We start from the raw sequence: 21,695 nt of genomic DNA on the forward strand, positions 1-21,695 counted from the left end.
TCTAATCAAACACAGACAACAATGAGCATGATAATGTTGTCAACATTACAATGCACTGTGGAATAAATGGAAAGAAAGATTTGCATTTATATTGCACCTTTCATAGAGCCATAGGATAGAATTGAAGGTAGATGATAGGGTTACTGCACATCAACTGGACAACGGCCTTCCCTGTGATCAAGGAAACTGGGGCAGAAATTCTGCCTCCTTTAATGCTCTTGGCCAATCAGAGGCGATCAGCTGAGTTTGCTTGGCAGGGCCCCCAGCTAATGTGCAATGAAGCAGGATTAATTAATGGGCTCATAATTTTCAGTCATCATACATGACTGAATTTTGCACTCATTTTGACTAAGCAAGGTGTAGATCTAAGACTGGTGTTTTAAATTTAAATAAAGGGTACGAAGACAGAGCTGGGCAACGTGAACTGGGAACGTTTGGTTGAGCGATAGATGAGTTGAGATGCAGTGGCAGATATTTAAGGAGATATATCATAACACTCAACAAAGATGCATTCCAGTTCAAAAGAATTATTTGAGGAGAAGGATGTGTCATCCATGGAAGTGAGGAAGTTAAAGATAGCAGGGAATTGAAAGAAAACGCATACAATTTTGCTAAGATTAGTGGCAAGTCAGAGGATTGGACAGATATAAGTAAAACAAAGAATGACTGGAAAAGTAATAAGAGAGTAAGCAAGCTAGAAATATTAAAATAAGCATACAGAGTTCCTACAGATATTTGAAAAGAAAAATGGTCGCTAAGGTGGGTGTTTGTCCTCTGGGGGGTGGGCGAGTCTGGTGATTAGTAATGAGAAATATGGAAATGGAAGAAGCACTGGATAGATGTTTTGTGTCTGTCTTCTTTGTAGAAGACACAAATAACATCCCAGAAATAATTGTAAAGCAAGAAGTTGAAAAAGGGAGGAATTGAAATCAATTCGTATCAGGAAAAGGGTACTGAGAAAAATGTTAAAAGCAAAGCTGACAAGTCCCTGGTTCTGATAGACTTCAACCTAGGGTCTTAAAATAAGTGGTTGCAGAGATAGTAATTTTTCCAAAATTCCCTAGATTATAAAAATCTCCCATCTGCTTGGAAGTTTGCAAATGTAAATCTATTATTCAAGAAAGAAGGGAGACAGAAAGAGGAAATTACAGGCCAATTAGTCGAACATCGGCCAGAGGGAAAATGCTAGAATCCATTATTTAGGAGCTTATCTATGGTGATTGTCCCTTCAAGGGCAACACAGCAGAGTAAGGGTCACATGGCCTGTGTGACCAATCGGGACTTAGTGTTTGGAATCCATGGTGAGAAAGGTTCTTCGGCAAAGCAACATTTTGGGAGCTTGCTATAGCCATGAGACTGCTGTCCAATTCTCATTTATAAACACCTTTTGTGTTCACAAATGACATCTGTGAAAGTGCACCTTTACATCTGGTGACGAGGATAAATTATCCTGACACTACCTCTGACCCAACACCTGTGAGTAATATGTTTCAATCGAAGTCTAAGAAAATAAAGTACTCACCAGAATAAACCTATTTGACACCTCCATGGAGGACTGGACACAATAAGTTGAGCGCCTTGGATATGATTTCCAAGCAAACAAAGTGGAGAGGAGATGAAACACAAAGTAATTCTCCTTGTGGAACTCAGGCCTAAAACCTTATTTGCAGTCTTACAGCCCCAAGTGAGACCGACTCCAGATAATTTAGTGAGCTCATGGATTTAATAAATGTTCAATTGCACCCTCAACCATCAATCATACTCCAGAGATTCAAATTGAATTTGAGGGCGGGAGCCGCAAGTGACTTGATCACAACTTACATTGTTAGACTGAAGCAATCATGGAGTATTGTGATTTTGGAGCCAACCTAAACAACATGTTATGGGACAGGTTCATCTGTGGCATGAACAACATCATTCAACACAGATTGCTTCCAGAGGCCAAGGCAAATTTGAAACGAGCAATGGAGATAGTGATGGCCGTGGAAAGTGCTGAAAAAGGTGCATAAGACCTGCAGAGCGCATTAAATGGTGTTGTTCACCAGTTAGGGAAGGAACCTATAGGACACCATGGCACCAAAACCACTGAAATCGCTGTGAAGCAGGAAACAATCTCAGCTACAAGCTACAGAATAGGCAATCAATCTGTAATGCTTAAAATGGAATATTAACAATAATGAGTTAACCACACTCCTGAATCATGTGAGTTTAAGGAGACAATCGGCGAAATTCTCCCCAAACGGCGCGATGTCCGCCGACTGGCGCCAAAAACGGCGCCAATCAGATGGGCATCGCGCCGGCCCAAAGGTGCAGAATGCTCCGCATCTTTGGGGGCCAAACCCCAACATTGAGGGGCTAGGCCGGCGCCGGAGGGATTTCCGCCCCGCCAGCTGGCGGAAATGGCGTTTGTTGCCCCGCCAGCTGCCGCGGAAATGCGGCGCATGCGCGGGAGCGTCAGCGGCCGCTGACAGTTTCCCGGCGCATGCGCGGGAGCATCAGCGGGCGCCGACAGTTTCCCACGCATGCGCAGTGGGGTGAGTCACTTCCTCCTCCGCCATGGTGGAGGCCGTGGCGGAGGCGGAAGGGAAAGAGTGCCCCCACGGCACAGGCCTGCCCGCGGATCGGTGGGCCCCGATCGCAGCCAGGCCACCGTGGGGGCACCCCCCCCGGGGTCAGATCACCACACGCCCCCCCCCAGGACCCCGGAGCCCGCCCACGCCGCCTGGTCCCGCCGGTAAATACCAGGTTTAATTTACGCCGGCGGGACAGGCAATTTCTGGGCGGGACTTCGGCCCATCCGGGCCGGAGAATTGAGCGGGGGTCCCGCCAACCGGCGCGGCCCGATTCCCGCCCCCACCCAATCTCCGGTACCGGAGACTTCGGCGGGGGCGGGGGCGGGATTCACGGCGGCCAACGGCCATTCTCCGTCCCGGCGGGGGGTCGGAGAATGACGCCCAATGTTTTTATTGTCACAAGAGGAATGCAGTCAAGGTCAGCAACTAATTGATCAATCATGATGTTACAAAAATACATTGTGAAAGAGCTTAGCACCAGTGATTCTGCTATTCACTCTCTGTTTAATCTAAAGGCAGGCAAGATAGGTCCTATTGCTGTAATGCTCTGGGTAAATGGGAGGCCTAAACAGCTGGCTTGTAATGCAGAACAAGGCCAGCAGCACGGGTTCAATTCCCATACCGGACTCCCTGAACAGGGGCTGGAATGTGGTGACTAGGGGCTTTTCACAGTAACTTCATTGAAGCCTACTTTTTTAAAAATAAATTTAGAGTACCCAATTAATTTTTTCCAATTAAGGGACAATTTTGCATGGCCAATACACCTAGCCTGCACATCTTTGCGTTGTCGGGGCGAAACTCATGCAAACACGGGGAGAATGTGCAAATTCCACACGGACAGTGACCCAGAGTCGGGATCGAACCTGGGACCTCGGCGCTGTGAGGCTGCAGGGCTAACCCACTGCGCCACCGTGCTGCCATTGAAGCCTACTTGTGACAATAAGCAATTATTATTATTATTATTAAGATGGAAGTGGATCCGGGCCATTAGTCACTATGATGGATGAGAATTCATTTCAGTACCTAAGTGAAGGAGTCCAACCATTGAACTTCAAGAGCACTTAGAGACTTATATGGGAGAAGCAATAAAAATAAAAGGCATTACAATGGTACTTGTAAGCTATGGACAACAGTCTACCCAACTCCCAGTGATAACAGTGATGGGTGAAGGACCAAGCCTTCTCAGCCGCGATCGGCTCAAAGAAATCAAGTTGAATTGGGCTGAGAGTTTTCAAGTGTGGGAAGGGGGACTGCCCAAACCGAAAAGAAAATACGGGAACGTCTTCTGTGATAAGGGCTACAAGCTAAAGTTTATGTGGATTCAGGGGCGACAGATCAATTATTTAGGGTAAGACCGGTACCTGGGCTGGATTCTCTGTGACATCATGCCGAAATCGCGAAACGCGATCGGCTGGAGAATCGGCTCCGATGCCAAAATCGGATCCAGAAATACAGTACACATCTCATTATCAGCCCTGACGACCGATTCTCCGGGGCCTCAGCAATTCTGCGCCCCAGATGGGCTGATTTCCCGACAGCGTGTTTCTAATGAGCTGTACAAAATTGTGAAGCCGCCGTGCTGGCTGAGGCAACTGCGAGAGGAGGTAGGAGTTGGTGTGGGGAGCACTGCGGCCTCCCGTTTCGGACACTGGCTGTGCTTTCTGCAGGGGTATTTGCTCCTCAATTTCCCGCTGACTATTTGGGGGCCTGTAGTACAGTCCTATCAAGGTGATCTCTCCCTTATTTTTCAGTTCCACCCATATAGACTCAGTGGGCGAACCCTCGGATACATCCCTTCTAAGTACTGCCGTGATGTTCTCCCTAAACAAAAACGCCACTCCCCCTCCTCTCTTACCTCCTGTTCTATCCTCTCTATAGCATCTGTACCCCAGAACATTGAGCTGCCAGTCCTGCCCCTCCCTTAGCCATGTTTCAGTCATAGCTATAATATCCCAGTCCCATGTGCCCATCCATGCCCTGAGTTCATCCGCTTTGCCCGTCAGGCCCCTTGCATTGAAATAAATGCAGTTTAATGTAGACTTTCCTTGCTCTCTGCCCTGCTTTCTCTGGTCATGCTTTACACACTCTCCCTTCCTGCCTTTTGTTTCCGTCCCCACTGACTTCCTACATCGGTTCCCATCCCCCTGCCACATTAGTTTAAACCCTCCCCAACTGCACTAGCAAACACACCCCCGAGAACATTGGTTCCGGTCCCACCCAGATGCAGACCGTCCGATTTGTACAGGTCCCACCTCCCCCAGAACTGGTCCCAATGTCCCAGGAATTTGAAACCCTCCCTCTTGCACCATCTCTCAAGCCACGTATTCATCCTAGCTATCCTGTCATTCCTACTCTGACTATCACGTGGCACTGGTAGCAATCCTGAGATTACTACCTTTGAGGTCCTACTTTTTAGTTTAACTCCTAACTCCCTAAATTCAGCTTGTAGGACCTCATCCCGTTTTCTACCTATATCGTTGCTGCCTATATGCACCACGACAGCTGGCTGTTCACCCTCCCCCTCCAGAATGCCCTGCAGCCGCTCCGAGACATCCTTGACCCTTGCACCAGGGAGGCAACATACCAACCTGGATTCTCGTTTGCGTCCGCAGAAATGCCTGTCTATTCCCCTTACAATTGAATCCCCTATCACTATAGCTCTGCCACTCTTTTTCCCGCCCTTCTGTGCAGCAGAGCCAGCCACGGTGCCATGAACCTGGCTGCTGCCACCTTCCCCTGGTGAGCCATCTCCCCCAACAGTTTCCAAAACGGTAAATCTGCTTTGGAGGGAGATGACCGCAGGGGATCCCTGCACTGCCTTCCTACTCTTCCTCTGTCTGTTGGTCACCCATTCCCTATCTGCCTCAGTAATTTTAATCTGCGGTGTGACCAACTCACTGAATGTGCTATCCACAACTTCCTCAGCATCGCGGATGCTCCAAAGTGAATCCATCCGCAGCTCCAGAGCCGTCAAGCGGTCTAACAGGAGCTGCAGTTGGACACACTTCTTGCAGATGAAGGAGTCAGGGACACCAGAAGGTTCCCTGACTTGCCACATCTCACAAGAGGAGCATGACACGGGTCTGAGCTCTCCTGCCATGACTTAAACCTGAAGTTAAATTTGAACTACACTACACAGCTAAGAGAAAGTCAAAGAGAGAAAAATCACTTACCAGTCACAAGCCAATCGCTTACCTGCTGGCTGTGATGTAATTGCTCCCGAGACTCCCTCACAGGTCTGCTTCTCTGCACCTCCTTAAGATGAGCACCAAATTCCCTTAACTAGTTAATTAATTTACTTAATTAATTGGATTTTTTTATTTTTTTATTTTTTTTGGAAACTCAACTCCAAACACCAAACTCCAAAAAACACAGCCCTCACTCACCTCTTACCCAAACTCAGCCTTACCCAAACTCAGATACACTCTGTTTGCTTCCAGCACTCCGTTTCTAAAGGCTCGTCAGCCACACCTTTTGTATCCTTCCTGATTTACACTCAGCCAAGAGACCTGCTCCCGGAACTGAACTCCCGAAACTAACAGCTGACCTGCAAGGTAAGGAAGCTGTTAAACAGTTAAAAAATGGGGGGGAGGCACCGGAGTGGCAGCCGGGAGAGTAGGGGACATTTTTGAGAGGGGTGTAAGGATGTTGTGGCTGTTTGCTGTTGCCGCGGTTGGTTTTGGTTTTTCTTCTTTCTTATGTATATATTTGAAAATGCTTCCAATAAAATATTTAAAGAAAAAAGACTGTGAAAAGATCGATTCACTCCAGGCATGATTCCATGAAGAAATCAGGTTAGTCATTTTTAAAACAAAACTTTATTGTGAATAACAATATTAAACCTGTTTAACTTCAAACCCGAAAAGAACAGCCACACACGTACACCTTAAAATTACGATTCAATTTCCCATCAAAAAACAAGATCATACACATGCAGCTCTAAATATAGCTTAAACATGCAGGCCTTAAAGTGATACATGTCTCACAGTGCACATTCTGAGAATCTCTTCTTACTCTATCTGAAGGTCTTCAAATGGCTGCTTCACTTGATTTGTTTCAGTCTTTCCCTTGTCTCCGGAGAAGGCTGCTCTGTTTTTAAAGTAGTATCTTACTTGGAAAAGGAGTATGGACTCGGAGTCAAGCATATGGGAACTCAATTTCTCTTTTCTCAAACTCATTGCGTTTCTGCCTCAACCTGTGGTCCCAAAAAAAGCAAGAGTTGCCAGATCAGAGATCAGGGACGATCGGCTGGAGAATCAATGTTACCGATGAAATCGGGAGTGGCGCCGCTAAGCGGCATACTCTTGGAGTACGCTGCTGTCATAATATCCACGCATGTATATAATGAAGTGCGGACAGGCAGTGATTGACACACAGGATGACCAGTAAGCACACAGCACAGTGCAGCCAATCACCAGACAGGACACCACCACTATAAAGCCAGAGGGCACTAGGTTTCCCGCTCTCTCTGGACCCAGCCGCTGAGACAGTCCGAGTCCATGAGCTAGCACAGTGCAAACACCATGCGGTAGCTAGTGAGTCTGGTCAGGCTAGTACAAGGTCTCCAGTCAGTTCAGTATAGTGTTGACCCACAGTTAAATATGTATGTTAGTTCTATCGGTCAATAAAACCGTGTTGGATCTTCTACAGTGTAGAGGTCTGTTACTTGCATCGCTGCATCAACTGTAGTCCACACCGAACTGACCTGCCTAACACATCAGCCGCGTGCCGTATCGACAGTTTCAGGATGTTGCCTGAGGCCCTCCCCATAAAGCTCCGCCCCCCCCCAACCGGCCGAGTTCCCGATGGCGTCGGTCACGTGTGCTATCATTTGTCGGGAACTCGGCCTGGCGGCTGTGGACTCAGTCCAGCCCGTCACAGTCGGGGAAGGGCCAATCCGCGGGCAGGGAGGACTGTTAGGTCCGGGTGGTCTGCGCTGCCTTCCTGCTAGCCCCCAGCCAGATGGAGAATCGGTGGCTGTTTACGTCAAATTTTTGGTCGTAAAACGCCACCGTTCTCACGCCAGCATCAAGACATAGCTTGAAAATCAGAGAATCCAGCCCCAGACCTCACTTCCAAAAGCCTTTCTCCAGCCACTGTCTCTCTTCACAGCTTCTCACAATATCGCTCAGTGCCTCTCCCCCCACAGCTGTTAAAAAATGTCCCTGAGCTCTCTTAGCTCCTCCCATCACTGACCTCCTCTGCCAGTGTTTAACCCTTAAATTGTCCACTATATTCATAACCCAATTTCTTACAATCGTCCAGTCATCACACCGACGAAGGAAAGAGAGAGGGAGAGTGCGCCTCCATTTTGAGGCTCCCTCGCAGCAACTTTACAAAATCTGAAATAAACAGTCACAGCTGTTGGAATGTCATTGTGGAGGGGAGACCCTGAAATTGGGCATGATGTCCACAAACCAGGGCACTGGCTGGTGGCACAAAATTATGCAAATGCCTACCAGCATTTCTGCTCACATATCAGGGAGGAAATTCTGCTGCATCTCCATTCATATTCCAAAAGGAGAAGATGTAGTTGAGGAGAAGGAGGGGGTCTAAGGTAAACCCTTTGGGGTTTCTTGAGGTGATATTGCATGGGTTCATAGAGACGCCACACAGAATGGCAATATGTGTTTCAGACCACCTTCATAGATAATTCCAAGTGAAAGATTGTCTCGAATAGGGCACTATAACTTTAATATATCTGATTAGCTATAAAATCTGTTTCAGGACACTTTCTCGATAATTTCTAATACAGTTTATCTTTTTCTAAAATGTTTCTAAAAGTGGCATTAGCAGGGGAAAGACAGTGTGATTTTTTTCCTAAATAAAATCATTCACCTTGGAAAGCCATTATTTTCCAGCACAGGTCAATTTAAGACGAGAAATTGATGCTCGGAATCCAACTACTGCAGTTTCAGAAGCATCATGAATTCTCACATCACCAGGGAAGATGTAAGGTTGTCGAGTTACTATTGCTTAAACAAATGAATTAATCAAAAATATTTTCTTTTGGAGAAAGAAGTCAATTGAATTTGATAGAAATTGCTCATGATCCGTGATATTTACCAGTGATGTGAGTCATCCGAGAGTGCCTTTAAGAACTGGATGTTTAAGCAATGTACCTTTAAGAAAACAGTGATGTCATAGAGTGGGTAGAGCTCAGGTCAGCCATTTTGCAGTTTGATTTTGCAGTTTGGTTTCAGTTTTGAAAAGTGCCTGGCTGGTTTTGCTGTGAGCTGATTAAAAGGAGAAAGCCAGTTTGAGACAGCAGCTTGAGAAGTTCTGGTTTGGAAAAGAGCTGGGTGTGTGTCTGTGTTTTGCAGTGAGCTGGATTTCTGCCATGAAAGACTATGCCTGGATCATTTGGGTGATTTAAAGTAAAGCCTTTAACCTGATGTGATTTTGTTTAAAGGTGTTAAGTCTCTTGGAAGTTTGAAGGAACATTTTAAGGAATTATTTACTGTTGCAATATTTTCTGAGTTATCTTTGAAGTAAGGGGAGTTAAGAGATCCAATGTTTATTTAAGATATTAAGTTGAGTTCATGGAATAAACAGTGTTTTGTGTTTGAAAACCCACCTGTCCATAATTGTAATACCACACCTAGGGAACAAGCCGTGTGCTAGGAAAAGCAACAAATCCATTAAAGGGAGAGGTTGGTTGAACTCCATGATACATTTGTGGTTCTGAAAAAGCCTCGCCCATAACAATTGGGGGCTCGAGGGGAATAAAAGTCTATCTATTGGATTGGCTTTTGTGAACTTAAAGACAGTGAAGGATTGTTGCTTTTCCGGTGTGGTATTTTAGTTTAAATGGGGAGAGTGTTGTGAACAATGGCTCTTTCAGAGGCTCAGACATTTTTGGGGGTGGTGAATGTTACACGTTACCTTACGGACAGAAATGAAAAACAGACTGTTAGATTTGGCAAGAATATTCGCATTTTGTCAGGTAATGTTAACTGCAAAAGATGAGGTAATTATGGCGGTGGTTAAGCATTTAAAGTTGCCTGAGATAGAGTTTGACTAATTGAAAATGGCAAAAATTCAGTTGCAAATTAAACAAATGGAACATGAGAAAGAATTAAAGTGGCTGGCATACGAGATTGAGAGAGAGGAAAAAGAAAGAGAAGAGAGGACAAAGAAAAGGAGAGAGAAGAAAGGATAAAAGAAAGAATAGCCCTAGCAAAACAAAAAGAAAAAGAAAGGGAGATACAGATCAGGGAAAAAGATAAAGAGAGGGAGTTTGAACTTCAGAAAATGGCCATGAAACATAACAATCAGTAAAAATTGGCAGACGTAAAGGGAAACGTACAGTTGGATGATAGTGATGAGGATAGTGAAAAAGAGTGTCATAGTCGAAGGCTTGGTGGGAATCTATTTAAATATGTCCAAGCATTGCCAAGGTTTGACGAGAAGGAAGTGGAAGCCTTTTTCATTTCATTTGAGAAGGTAGCTAAGCACATGAAATGGCCACTGGACATGTGGGTGTTACTGATTCAAACAAAGCTGGTAGGTAGAGCTAGTGAAGTGTTTGCATCACTATGGGAGGAAGTATCTGGAAAGTATGAGGAGGTGAAGAAATCCATCTTAAGTGCATATGAGCGAGTGCCTGAAGCTTACAGACAAAGGTTTAGAAATTTAAGGGAAGAATTTGGTCAAACATAAATGGAGTTTGAAAGGCTCAAAGAGTAATTTTGATAGGTGGATAAGGGCTTTGAAAATAGACCAAACGTATGAAGCTCTCAGAGAAATTATACTTTTAGAGAAGTTTAAAAATTAAATTCCTGATGTAGTGAGAACTCATGTGAAAGAACAGAGGGTTAAAACTGCGAGATTAGCGGCGGAAATGGCAGATGATTATGAATTAGTTCATAAATCAAAGATTGGTTTCCGACATCAGTTTCAGCCGGTGAGGGATAGAAACTGGGGACATGAGAAATACTCAAGTGGTAAAGGTAAAGGTGATCTGATGGGAGACAATAAAGAGGGTGTACTTCAGATTAAAAAAGAAATCCAGGATGGTGGAAAAGAAATGAAAAATTTCAAATGTTTTCATTGTAATAAACTAGGCCATGTAAAGTCACAGTGTTGGTGGTTGAAGAAAAGCACTGGGAAGGCTAATGTGGTAAAACAGGATAAGACGGTGGGGTTTGTTAGAGTGGGAAAGTAAAGCCCAAGGGAAGCGAAGAGGTGCAAACGATTGTACAGCCTGTTCAAGAAGTAATTGTTAAGAAGGTGCCAGATGTCTTTAAAGAATTTAATTGTGTGGGTAAAATTTACTCATGTGTATCAGGAGGAGCAGGTAAAGAAGTCACAATTTTAAGAGATACATGGGCTAGTCAATCTTTAATGGTAAGTGATGAGGAATTATGTAGTTTGCGAAGAATGGTGCCAGAAAAGGTGGTGACATGTGGAATTCAGGGTGAGAGGAGTAGTGTTCCATTATATAAGATAATGTTGGAAAGTCCAGTGAAGAGTGGTGAAGTGATAGTAGGAGTAATAGATAAACTGTATTCCTGGACAAGATAGTTTATTTTGGGTGATGATATAGCTGGATCGCAGGTGGGAGTGATGCCTACTGTGGTTGATAAGCCATTGGAAAATCAGTCAACTGAAGGGTTGAAGGACGAATATCCTGGGATTTTTCTGGATTGTCGAGTAACAAGTTCGCAAAGTCACAGGTTAAGACAAGAGGAGAAATCAAAGAGTGAAGATGAAGCTAAAGTGCAATTAACAGAAACGATTTTTGACCAGATGGTTGAAAAAGAACAAGAACAGGTGGAGGGTGAGGTGAATATTTTTAGTTCAGGAACATTGGCAGAGTTACAACAGAAAGATGTAGAAATAAAACGGATATATTAGAAAGCATATACGGAAGAGGAATCTGAGAGTATACCAGAGTGTTATTACCGTAAAAATGATGTCTTGATGAGAAAATGGAGACCTGTTCATATGCAGGCGGATGAAAACTGGGCAGAAGTTCATCAAGTAGTATTGCCGGTAGGGTATAGAAAGGAGGTGTTGCGAGTTGCACATGAGGTACCAGTGGGAGGTCATTTGGGAATAAGGAAAACTCAAGCTAAAATCCAGAAACATTTTTATTGGCCTGGACTACAGAAAGATGTAGTTCAATGTTGTCAATCATGTCACACATGTCAAGTGATAGGGAAACCTCAAGCAGTGATAAAATCAGCGCTCTTAATACCCATTCCAGCATTTAAGGAACCTTTTACAAGGGTCCTAATCGATTGTGTAGGACCGCTTCCTAAAACAAAAAGTGGGAATCAATATCTTTTGACTATAATGGATGTGTCTACTAGGTTTCCAGAGGCCATTCCAGTACGTAATATTACAGCTAAAAGGATTGTGGAGGAGTTGCTTGAATTCTTTACTAGATATGGACTACCCACAGACATTCAATCGGATCAAGGAACTAATTTTACTTCAAAGTTATTCAAAGTTATGGATAGCTTAGGAATAAAACAATTTAAATCAACTGCGTACCATCCAGAATCGCAGGGAGCGTTAGAAAGGTGGCATCAGACATTAAAGACAATATTGAGGGCCTATTGTCAAGATTATCCAGAGGATTGGGATAAAGTAATCCCATTTGTATTGTTTGCAATTAGGGATGCACCTAATGAGTCTACCAAATTTAGTCCTTTTGAACTAATTTTTGGTCATGAGGTAAGAGGACCACTTAAATTGATGAAGGAAAAATTGGTGGGTGAGAAATCGGAAATTCCACTATTGGATTACGTGTCAAATTTTAGGGAACGATTAAATAGAGCAGGTGAATTGGCTAGACAACATTTGAAAATTGCACAAAATGTGATGAAACGGGTAGCGGACAAGAAATCCAAAGTTCGTAGTTTTGCCAGTGGGGATAAAGTTTTAGTGTTGATACCAGTGGTAGGGGAGACTTTAAAAGCTAGGTTTTGTGAACTGTTTCAGATTGAAAGGAAATTAAGTGAGCTGAATTATGTGGAAAAAACACCAGATAGAAGGCTCACCGAGTGTGTCATGTGAATATGCTTAAAAGGTACTTTGAAAGGGAAGGAGAGGAAAAGGAGGTTTTAATGATTCTAACTCAAAGTGACGAACCAAATCCAGATGACTGTGATTTTGACATACCTCAAATTAAATTGGAAAATGAGAATGTTCTTAAAAATTGGGGTAAATTAAGTTACCTTCCAGAGGAAAAACAAACTGACTTGAAAGAGTTATTGATATCACATGGGCAAGTTTGTAGAGATAAATTGGGAAGTACTAAAATGGCTATACATGATGTAAATGTGGGAAATGCTGTTCCTATCAAACAACATCCATATAGACTTAATCCTTTAAAATTGGCACAGGTTAACAAAGAGATTGAGAGTATGCTTAAAAATGGCATAATTGAAGTGGGTTGCAGCCAATGGAGCTCACCCATAGTGATGGTACCTAAACCAAACAGTACCCAATGGTTGTGTTTGGACTATCAAAAGGTGAATGCAGTTACAAGAATGGACTCTTATTCTATCCCACCATTGAAGGATTGCATGGAGAAAGTGGGACAATCTGCTTTTATTTCCACTTTCCAGACATGGAAAGAACATTTAAAACATCGTATGGAGTTCTTCGATCAACTTCAGGTGGCGGGTTTGGTGATGAACCTAGCCGAAAGTGAATTTGGAGAAGCCCAAATCACTTTTCTTGAGGAGTTTCCGATACCCTCATGACAAAGGGAGGCAATGCGATCTCTTACCATGAATGAATTTGATCGAACCTTTGTGCAAAAGTTTTGTGGCGTGATTACTCCACTGATGGAGTTGCTAAAGAAACCTAAAAAATTTCAATGGACAGCGGACTTTCAACAGGCATTTGACTGCCTGAAAGCTGTGATCACCAATGCTCGTGTATTGGAGAATTGCAAGGGACTCTGTGGTCAGATTGAACGAAAGTATCTGATTCTAAAGAGAAATGCCGAGGAGTAGAGGAATGGATGGATCGTGCAGAGACTTTGTTGAAAAAGACTATCAACCATTTTAGTTGGAGGAAGAAGAACAAAGAAAAATGGACTATATTATTATACCTGTTTGCGTGTGTTGTTTTCTTTAAATAAAAATGTATATTTAATGTGTGCATTTCTTAGTGGATGGTGCAAAAGTGAAAAATGAAACCATCTTGAAGTTGATGGGGTTTTTTTTCTTGGGGGGATGTGTCATGCGAGAGTACCTTTAAGAACTGGTTGTTTAAGCAATGTACCTTTAAGAAAACAGTGATGCCATAGAGTGGGTGGAGCTCAATGAGAGATCCAATGTTTAGTTGAGATGTTAAGTTGAGTTCATGGAATAAACAGTGTTTTATGTTTGAAAACCCACCTGTCCATAATTGTAATACCACACCTAGGGAAAAAGCCATGTGCTAGGAAAAGCAACAAATCCATTGAAGGGAGAGGTTGGTTGAACTCCATGATACATTTTGGGGTTCTGAAAACGCCTCGCCCATAACATGTGATTTTGAGTTCAGTCCCAAAACCATTTCTCCAAATTGGAACATGATCTATATTCTTGATACCGTTTTACATTCTCACACACGTGGCATGCGTGTTCACACCAGGAAAACTGATTCCTCACTGAGTAGTGTTTCCTCCATTTGAAGTAGGTCATGTACAAATCTTCATTCCCGTCCAGTTTGTGCAGGTAACCCGCAAGTTCTTTAGCTGAGTGGAAATCATCCACATGAATGAAAGAATCGGCTGGAATGTAATTTTCATAGTTTTTTCTAGATGTCCCCAGGACCACAGGCACGGTGCCAGCACGCAAAGCATTGTAGAGCTTTTCAGTTATGTAATCTTCATGTACTGAATTCTCAAAGGCAAGGTAGAATTTAGAACTAGATATGGTAGGCATCAATTTGTGATTGTCCAGACGTTTCCCGAAGGCTTGACCGTAAGTGTTGATATTAATGTATTTGCGGAATTCATTGTAGAACTTCACTCTGGCATGATTAGTGTTCCAATGGCTTACAACCCAACACACCAGATTGCTTTTCTTAGGCAGTTTAAAATCTAATGGCACTCTGTTTATTATCAGAGACCCATAAGGCGCTTTGATATCTGAATCATGACGATATGTCAAGGTCAGGTTGAAGAAATGGTCGAGTCCAGTCTTTTTTGGAGAGTGGGTAGGTGACTCCAGGTTCATCCAAACCCATTTCTGAAATGTTGGCCGAGGCTGTTTGGGCAGATTGGACAAGTCTCCACTCATGTCTCGGTGATGGAAAAGGACAGCATGAGATTTGTTATAGAGGTTTCTATCTGCAGTTAAACGGCAGTTGAACTCAGATCCACAAGAATTGAGCTCAAATTTTCCACCAAAAGGCCAAAGCCAAATGAGTACAATAGTTTCATTCTTTTCAATAACTTTCACAAGGGGCTTTTTCACACCGAGTATCGATTTGGCAGATTCCAATGGAGTATAAATCCAGTTGGTTGTTGGTTGGACATACAGCAACAACATGGCTAAAAAACAGCCCAAACAGATGGTGGATATTAACAGGATGCGAAAAATCCCTGTATTACCAATTGATGTCATAATGTCTCCTGTGAAGGGAAAGATTAAGACTATTAGGATCCTGGAAGCACAGCTTCTCTTCCAATTAACTGCATCAAGATCCAGAATGTTTGAACACAGCTTTCTGAATGGAATGAGGAAGATTTAGCTTGGAGATATAAGAGAGAAGGTAAAGAGAGTGGAAGAGGAGAAAGCTTAAAATGAGAGTTCAATTTAGGAAAGAAGTGAACAAAAAGAATGAAGAAAAATGATAGTAAGAGGATCTAATCAAACACAGACAACAATGAGCATGATAATGTTGTCAACATTACAATGCACTGTGGAATAAAAGGAAAGAAAGATTTGCATTTATATTGCACCTTTCATAGAGCCATAGGATAGAATTGAAGGGAGATGATGGGGTTACTGCACATCAACTGGACAACGGCCTTCCCTGTGATCAAGGAAACTGGGGCAGAAATTCTGCCTCCTTTAATGCTCTTGGCCAATCAGAGGCGATCAGCTGAGTTTGCTTGGCAGGGCCCCCAGCTAATGTGCAATGAGGCAGGATTAATTAATGGGCTCATAATTTTCAGTCATCATACATGACTGAATTTTGCACTCATTTTGAATAAGCAAGGTGTAGATCTAAGACTGGTGTTTTAAATTTAAATAAAGGGTACGAAGACAGAGCTGGGCAACGTGAACTGGGAACGTTTGGTTGAGCGATAGATGAGTTGAGATGCAGTGGCAGATATTTAAGGAGATATATCATAACACTCAACAAAGATGCATTCCAGTTCAAAAGAATTATTTGAGGAGAAGGATGCGTCATCCATGGAAGTGAGGAAGTTAAAGATAGCAGGGAATTGAAAGAAAACGCATATAATTTTGCTAAGATTAGTGGCAAGTCAGAGGATTGGACAGATATAAGTAAAACAAAGAATGACTGGAAAAGTAATAAGAGAGTAAGCAAGCTAGAAATATTAAAATAAGCATACAGAGTTCCTACAGATATTTGAAAAGAAAAATGGTCGCTAAGGTGGGTGTTTGTCCTCTGGGGGGTGGGCGAGTCTGGTGATTAGTAATGAGAAATATGGAAATGGAAGAAGCACTGGATAGATGTTTTGTGTCTGTCTTCTTTGTAGAAGACACAAATAACATCCCAGAAATAATTGTAAAGCAAGAAGTTGAAAAAGGGAGGAATTGAAATCAATTCGTATCAGGAAAAGGGTACTGAGAAAAATGTTAAAAGCAAAGCTGACAAGTCCCTGGTTCTGATAGACTTCAACCTAGGGTCTTAAAATAAGTGGTTGCAGAGATAGTAATTTTTCCAAAATTCCCTAGATTATAAAAATCTCCCATCTGCTTGGAAGTTTGCAAATGTAAGTCTATTATTCAAGAAAGAAGGGAGACAGAAAGAGGAAATTACAGGCCAATTAGTCGAACATCGGCCAGAGGGAAAATGCTAGAATCCATTATTTAGGAGCTTATCTATGGTGATTGTCCCTTCAAGGGCAACACAGCAGAGTAAGGGTCACATGGCCTGTGTGACCAATCGGGACTTAGTGTTTGGAATCCATGGTGAGAAAGGTTCTTCGGCAAAGCAACATTTTGGGAGCTTGCTATAGCCATGAGACTGCTGTCCAATTCTCATTTATAAACACCTTTTGTGTTCACAAATGACATCTGTGAAAGTGCACCTTTACATCTGGTGACGAGGATAAATTATCCTGACACTACCTCTGACCCAACACCTGTGAGTAATATGTTTCAATCGAAGTCTAAGAAAATAAAGTACTCACCAGAATAAACCTATTTGACACCTCCATGGAGGACTGGACACAATAAGTTGAGCGCCTTGGATATGATTTCCAAGCAAACAAAGTGGAGAGGAGATGAAACACAAAGTAATTCTCCTTGTGGAACTCAGGCCTAAAACCTTATTTGCAGTCTTACAGCCCCAAGTGAGACCGACTCCAGATAATTTAGTGAGCTCATGGATTCAATAAATGTTCAATTGCACCCTCAACCATCAATCATACTCCAGAGATTCAAATTGAACTTGAGGGCGGGAGCCGCAAGTGACTTGATCACAACTTACATTGTTAGACTGAAGCAATCATGGAGTATTGTGATTTTGGAGCCAACCTAAACAACATGTTATGGGACAGGTTCATCTGTGGCATGAACAACATCATTCAACACAGATTGCTTCCAGAGGCCAAGGTAAATTTGAAACGAGCAATGGAGATAGTGATGGCCGTGGAAAGTGCTGAAAAAGGTGCATAAGACCTGCAGAGCGCATTAAATGGTGTTGTTCACCAGTTAGGGAAGGAACCTATAGGACACCATGGCACCAAAACCACTGAAATCGCTGTGAAGCAGGAAACAATCTCAGCTACAAACTACAGAATAGGCAATCAATCTGTAATGCTTAAAATGGAATATTAACAATAAGGAGTTAACCACACTCCTGAATCATGTGAGTTTAAGGAGACAATCGGCGAAATTCTCCCCAAACGGCGCGATGTCCGCCGACTGGCGCCAAAAACGGTGCCAATCAGATGGGCATCGCGCCGGCCCAAAGGTGCAGAATGCTCCGCATCTTTGGGGGCCAAACCCCAACATTGAGGGGCTAGGCCGGCGCCGGAGGGATTTCCGCCCCGCCAGCTGGCGGAAATGGCGTTTGTTGCCCCGCCAGCTGCCGCGGAAATGCGGCGCATGCGCGGGAGCGTCAGCGGCCGCTGACAGTTTCCCGGCGCATGCGCGGGAGCATCAGCGGGCGCCGACAGTTTCCCACGCATGCGTAGTGGGGTGAGTCACTTCCTCCTCCGCCATGGTGGAGGCCGTGGCGGAGGCGGAAGGGAAAGAGTGCCCCCACGGCACAGGCCTGCCCGCGGATCGGTGGGCCCCGATCGCAGCCAGGCCACCGTGGGGGCACCCCCCCCCCGGGGTCAGATCACCTCACGCCCCCCCCCCAGGACCCCGGAGCCCGCCCACGCCGCCTGGTCCCGCCGGTAAATACCAGGTTTAATTTACGCCGGCGGGACAGGCAATTTCTGGGCGGGACTTCGGCCCATCCGGGCCGGAGAATTGAGCGGGGGTCCCGCCAACCGGCGCGGCCCGATTCCCGCCCCCGCCCAATCTCCGGTACCGGAGACTTCGGCGGGGGCGGGGGCGGGATTCACGGCGGCCAACGGCCATTCTCCGTCCCGGCGGGGGGTCGGAGAATGACGCCCAATGTTTTTATTGTCACAAGAGGAATGCAGTCAAGGTCAGCAACTAATTGATCAATCATGATGTTACCAAAATACATTGTGAAAGAGCTTAGCACCAGTGATTCTGCTATTCACTCTCTGTTTAATCTAAAGGCAGGCAAGATAGGTCCTATTGCTGTAATGCTCTGGGTAAATGGGAGGCCTAAACAGCTGGCTTGTAATGCAGAACAAGGCCAGCAGCACGGGTTCAATTCCCATACCGGACTCCCTGAACAGGGGCTGGAATGTGGTGACTAGGGGCTTTTCACAGTAACTTCATTGAAGCCTACTTTTTTAAAAATAAATTTAGAGTACCCAATTAATTTTTTCCAATTAAGGGACAATTTTGCATGGCCAATCCACCTAGCCTGCACATCTTTGGGTTGTCGGGGCGAAACTCATGCAAACACGGGGAGAATGTGCAAATTCCACACGGACAGTGACCCAGAGTCGGGATCGAACCTGGGACCTCGGCGCTGTGAGGCTGCAGGGCTAACCCACTGCGCCACCGTGCTGCCATTGAAGCCTACTTGTGACAATAAGCAATTATTATTATTATTATTAAGATGGAAGTGGATCCGGGCCATTAGTCACTATGATGGATGAGAATTCATTTCAGTACCTAAGTGAAGGAGTCCAACCATTGAACTTCAAGAGCACTTAGAGACTTATATGGGAGAAGCAATAAAAATAAAAGGCATTACAATGGTACTTGTAAGCTATGGACAACAGTCTACCCAACTCCCAGTGATAACAGTGATGGGTGAAGGACCAAGCCTTCTCAGCCGCGATCGGCTCAAAGAAATCAAGTTGAATTGGGCTGAGCGTTTTCAAGTGTGGGAAGGGGGACTGCCCAAACCGAAAAGAAAATACGGGAACGTCTTCTGTGATAAGGGCTACAAGCTAAAGTTTATGTGGATTCAGGGGCGACAGATCAATTATTTAGGGTAAGACCGGTACCTGGGCTGGATTCTCTGTGACATCATGCCGAAATCGCGAAACGCGATCGGCTGGAGAATCGGCTCCGATGCCAAAATCGGATCCAGAAATACAGTACACATCTCATTATCAGCCCTGACGACCGATTCTCTGGGGCCTCAGCGATTCTGCGCCCCAGATGGGCTGATTTCCCGACAGCGTGTTTCTAATGAGCTGTACAAAATTGTGAAGCCGCCGTGCTGGCTGAGGCAACTGCGAGAGGAGGTAGGAGTTGGTGTGGGGAGCACTGCGGCCTCCCGTTTCGGACACTGGCTGTGCTTTCTGCAGGGGTATTTGCTCCTCAATTTCCCGCTGACTATTTGGGGGCCTGTAGTACAGTCCTATCAAGGTGATCTCTCCCTTATTTTTCAGTTCCACCCATATAGACTCAGTGGGCGAACCCTCGGATACATCCCCTCTAAGTACTGCCGTGATGTTCTCCCTAAACAAAAACGCCACTCCCCCTCCTCTCTTACCTCCTGTTCTATCCTCTCTATAGCATCTGTACCCCAGAACATTGAGCTGCCAGTCCTGCCCCTCCCTTAGCCATGTTTCAGTCATAGCTATAATATCCCAGTCCCATGTGCCCATCCATGCCCTGAGTTCATCCGCTTTGCCCGTCAGGCCCCTTGCATTGAAATAAATGCAGTTTAATGTAGACTTTCCTTGCTCTCTGCCCTGCTTTCTCTGGTCATGCTTTACACACTCTCCCTTCCTGCCTTTTGTTTCCGTCCCCACTGACTTCCTACATCGGTTCCCATCCCCCTGCCACATTAGTTTAAACCCTCCCCAACTGCACTAGCAAACACACCCCCGAGAACATTGGTTCCGGTCCCACCCAGATGCAGACCGTCCGATTTGTACAGGTCCCACCTCCCCCAGAACTGGTCCCAATGTCCCAGGAATTTGAAACCCTCCCTCTTGCACCATCTCTCAAGCCACGTATTCATCCTAGCTATCCTGTCATTCCTACTCTGACTATCACGTGGCACTGGTAGCAATCCTGAGATTACTACCTTTGAGGTCCTACTTTTTAGTTTAACTCCTAACTCCCTAAATTCAGCTTGTAGGACCTCATCCCGTTTTCTACCTATATCGTTGCTGCCTATATGCACCACGACAGCTGGCTGTTCACCCTCCCCCTCCAGAATGCCCTGCAGCCGCTCCGAGACATCCTTGACCCTTGCACCAGGGAGGCAACATACCAACCTGGATTCTCGTTTGCGTCCGCAGAAATGCCTGTCTATTCCCCTTACAATTGAATCCCCTATCACTATAGCTCTGCCACTCTTTTTCCCGCCCTTCTGTGCAGCAGAGCCAGCCACGGTGCCATGAACCTGGCTGCTGCCACCTTCCCCTGGTGAGCCATCTCCCCCAACAGTTTCCAAAACGGTAAATCTGCTTTGGAGGGAGATGACCGCAGGGGATCCCTGCACTGCCTTCCTACTCTTCCTCTGTCTGTTGGTCACCCATTGCCTATCTGCCTCAGTAATTTTAATCTGCGGTGTGACCAACTCACTGAATGTGCTATCCACAACTTCCTCAGCATCGCGGATGCTCCAAAGTGAATCCATCCGCAGCTCCAGAGCCGTCAAGCGGTCTAACAGGAGCTGCAGTTGGACACACTTCTTGCAGATGAAGGAGTCAGGGACACCAGAAGGTTCCTTGACTTGCCACATCTCACAAGAGGAGCATGACACGGGTCTGAGCTCTCCTGCCATGACTTAAACCTGAAGTTAAATTTGAACTACACTACACAGCTAAGAGAAAGTCAAAGAGAGAAAAATCACTTACCAGTCACAAGCCAATCGCTTACCTGCTGTCTGTGATGTAATTGCTCCCGAGACTCCCTCACAGGTCTGCTTCTCTGCACCTCCTTAAGATGAGCACCAAATTCCCTTAACTAGTTAATTAATTTACTTAATTAATTGGATTTTTTTTTTTTTTTTGGAAACTCAACTCCAAACACCAAACTCCAAAAAACACAGCCCTCACTCACCTCTTACCCGAACTCAGCCTTACCCAAACTCAGATACACTCTGTTTGCTTCCAGCACTCCGTTTCTAAAGGCTCGTCAGCCACACCTTTTGTATCCTTCCTGATTTACACTCAGCCAATAGGCCTGCTCCCGGAACTGAACTCCCGAAACTAACAGCTGACCTGCAAGGTAAGGAAGCTGTTAAACAGTTAAAAAATGGGGGGGAGGCACCGGAGTGGCAGCCGGGAGAGTAGGGGACATTTTTGAGAGGGGTGTAAGGATGTTGTGGCTGTTTGCTGTTGCCGCGGTTGGTTTTGGTTTTTCTTCTTTCTTATGTATATATTTGAAAATGCTTCCAATAAAATATTTAAAG

At 44.8% G+C, this 21,695-nt stretch overlaps 2 protein-coding genes across 3 annotated transcripts in view; both read right to left on the reverse strand.

Moving 5' to 3' along the window:
• The window catches only part of LOC140410852 (4-galactosyl-N-acetylglucosaminide 3-alpha-L-fucosyltransferase 9-like), a 234,301-nt gene that overhangs the window by 88,554 nt on the left and 124,052 nt on the right, over window positions 1-21,695 (reverse strand). The gene's annotated exons all lie outside the window — the stretch shown is intronic.
• LOC140410851 (4-galactosyl-N-acetylglucosaminide 3-alpha-L-fucosyltransferase 9-like) lies at window positions 6,373-21,483 on the reverse strand. Its single transcript, XM_072499554.1, has 2 exons — window positions 21,161-21,483; window positions 6,373-15,156 (listed from the first exon to the last, which is right to left on the reverse strand). Exon 2 carries the CDS (start codon window positions 15,146-15,148, stop codon window positions 14,078-14,080), a length of 1,071 nt encoding a protein of 356 aa, XP_072355655.1. The 5' UTR covers window positions 15,149-15,156; window positions 21,161-21,483; the 3' UTR covers window positions 6,373-14,077.

This window comes from Scyliorhinus torazame, chromosome 4 (assembly GCF_047496885.1).
Source record: "Scyliorhinus torazame isolate Kashiwa2021f chromosome 4, sScyTor2.1, whole genome shotgun sequence".
Lineage (NCBI taxonomy): Eukaryota > Metazoa > Chordata > Chondrichthyes > Carcharhiniformes > Scyliorhinidae > Scyliorhinus > Scyliorhinus torazame.

What these genes read in the sequence shown, in the direction of transcription:
- LOC140410851 (XM_072499554.1), bottom strand. Translation starts at nt 15,148, where the DNA reads ATGACATCAATTGGTAATACAGGGATTTTTCGCATCCTGTTAATATCC.